General features: G+C 39.4%; 1 protein-coding gene across 1 annotated transcript; it reads right to left on the bottom strand.

The window, feature by feature from the left end:
• Window positions 1-275: 275 nt before the first annotated feature.
• LOC105619522 (cyclin-Y) lies at window positions 276-1958 on the bottom strand. The gene is made up of 4 exons (XM_012201040.1): window positions 1727-1958; window positions 1424-1644; window positions 643-929; window positions 276-564 (listed from the first exon to the last, which is right to left on the bottom strand). Exons 1-4 carry the CDS (start codon window positions 1956-1958, stop codon window positions 276-278), a joined length of 1029 nt encoding a protein of 342 aa, XP_012056430.1.
• Between the last annotated feature and the right edge of the window lie 387 nt (window positions 1959-2345).

Here is a 2345-nt window from a genome sequence, read left to right as displayed (position 1 = left end):
TAGCCGTATATACGGTATACATACGATATTTTTACATCTAGTAGACAATATGTAAAAACAGTTTGCCAAGAGATGTATATAATACATCAAATATTCCACAATAATTAAACAGAAGTGTAACACAAATGTTTGGTAGAATCCAAACAATCTCTTTCAAAAATCATTAAAATCGATCGGTAACAATGATATCTTTACAAAATTTCACATACCTCCATTTAAAATCGGAGTAGTAACCTTGCGTCTGTGTTTACATCCGTTTATATCCATACATATGTTTAGGATAAAATAGCAATGCTACGTCTAGGTCCGCCTATGCATACATTGTCTAAGCTGGACCACTTTTTAATACCGGTACGTAGAGCTTCAGCCGTGACCTTATCTTCGTAAACTCTGGACATAGCTTCCAACTTCTGCGCCTTTTCTTTACTAAGTGGTTCGCTAGGGAATGTTAATTCGTTCGCTTCCGCGAGTGTACGAAGATCGAAATAATATTTGGCATACACACTCGAAGGAACATTTATATTAAATTGCAGCATCTCCAGAAACTGTCTCTCTAATTCGTTCCTAATTAAAGAAATTACAATAATTATTTTCACAAAATAGCAAATACAATAATCTAAACGTAATTGAAAATAGACTTACATATCTTCCACCGTGATGTCTTTTAGTATTTGACAGTAATCTACATTCCACACCGCCTGATCGTCCCAAACTTTGGACGCCAATAAAATAGCTCCCAGTACTATACGTTTCCAGTTGGCCGGTGTTATGTCTATTTCTGCATAAGTAAGTAGGCGTTCAAGATAAACCAATGTTATGATGGCACATTCAGCAGTAAGCTGAGCGGCATTAAACAGAGTCCTTATAAATTTATATATCTGCTTGTGCTCTGGATTATGTTTGTCGTAATCCTCTGAAACACCATCCCTCTGAAAAATAGATTTACTCAAGCATTGCCTTATAACCGCATCTTTTGCACAGGAAAATCTTAAGACTTTTTTTTTGTCCAATCATGTAGTTGACATTAAATGAGTAAGTATACAAAAATATAAAGATAGAAACATATAGAAACAATAGAAATAGATCACTGATCTAGGAAAGCAATTAATATATTAGATGTTTTTACAGCAAATGACACAGTGTAACACAGTGAGATTTATCCTGTTGTTTGCCAATGTTAATCTAATATTTTATATGTCATAGGATAAAATTTTTCAAACCTGTTGATTGGTTGTTTGATTATAAAACAGAGAGGTTCTTAAATCTTTCTTAGGCCAAGCAATTTGTTTAAAAAGTTTGTCATACAACACATGAATATATCAGCCTTAAACAAAGATGAAATGATCATTGTGTTATATCTGTATCTCTTAATAAAAAGCACCAATAATCCCTTGACAACTTCTTGTACAATTTGATATATTACCGTTAATGGATGCAGTTTCTCATCAAATATATCAATCTGTCGCTGCGAAGTTCTATTCTTAATATGGTAATAAACGGCTAAGGCAACGCATTTGACGGTATTTTTTAAGTTAGGTTGTGAAACCGTGCTGTCATCTAAATATATTGTACTGCAGCTACTACTTTTCTTCAAAGGCCTTGTATCTGCTATTTGATGTTGACTCTTTTTCCTCACCATGCCATCTAAAAAAGGAGAGACTAGGAATGATTGTATCAAATATCATAAGTCAAATATCTTTCCTGTCAACCTCCAAGATATACTCACTCTCAATAGCTTGCTTGGAACGCTCCATGAAGATAGTTCCTGCACATGGATGCAATGACGGATCAGAGTCACAGTCCTCCGGCTCACGTTCACTGATATGTTGCAAATTATTAACGCTAATCCCACCCTCTGGCAGGTGTTCCTCCAAGTTGCGCGTGGTGCTCTCAGGCCCCACCTCTTTGCGTCCGACCTGTGGACTGGAGTAGACGCAACAGCTATTCTTGTTCCCCATGTTCCCATGTAAATTCTAACCGGTACCAGGTGCTCCTGTGCTTCCCGCCTGTCGCACTTGGCGCGCGCGGTCGCGCTCGCAGTCTCAGTTTGCACGCGGGGAGAAACGTGGGCGACGTGAATCGGAGCCGCGATGCGCGAAAGCAGTATGACGTTCTGGCTTGACGTTATGTAGGTTGAAAGACAGGTAGATAAATAGGTAACACCTCACATTTCGTTGTGCGATAAACGATCAGCTGACAGGGCAGTTCGTGCGACTGGTGACGCGACTCGCTCGTCCACGGCTCGTCTGGCTCATGTCGGCGACGCTCGCCAAAAAAAGCAGCTCGCGCGACGGGGACCTCCTTGCGTCTCGTTTCTCCGCCAAGAGGAGGAGAAACTCCCTCTT

The sequence above is a fragment of the Atta cephalotes genome (assembly GCF_000143395.1).
Source record: "Atta cephalotes unplaced genomic scaffold scaffold00022, whole genome shotgun sequence".
NCBI lineage: Eukaryota > Metazoa > Arthropoda > Insecta > Hymenoptera > Formicidae > Atta > Atta cephalotes.
Note: the sequence above shows the minus strand (reverse complement) of the source record. Positions and strands in the feature narration are given on the sequence as shown.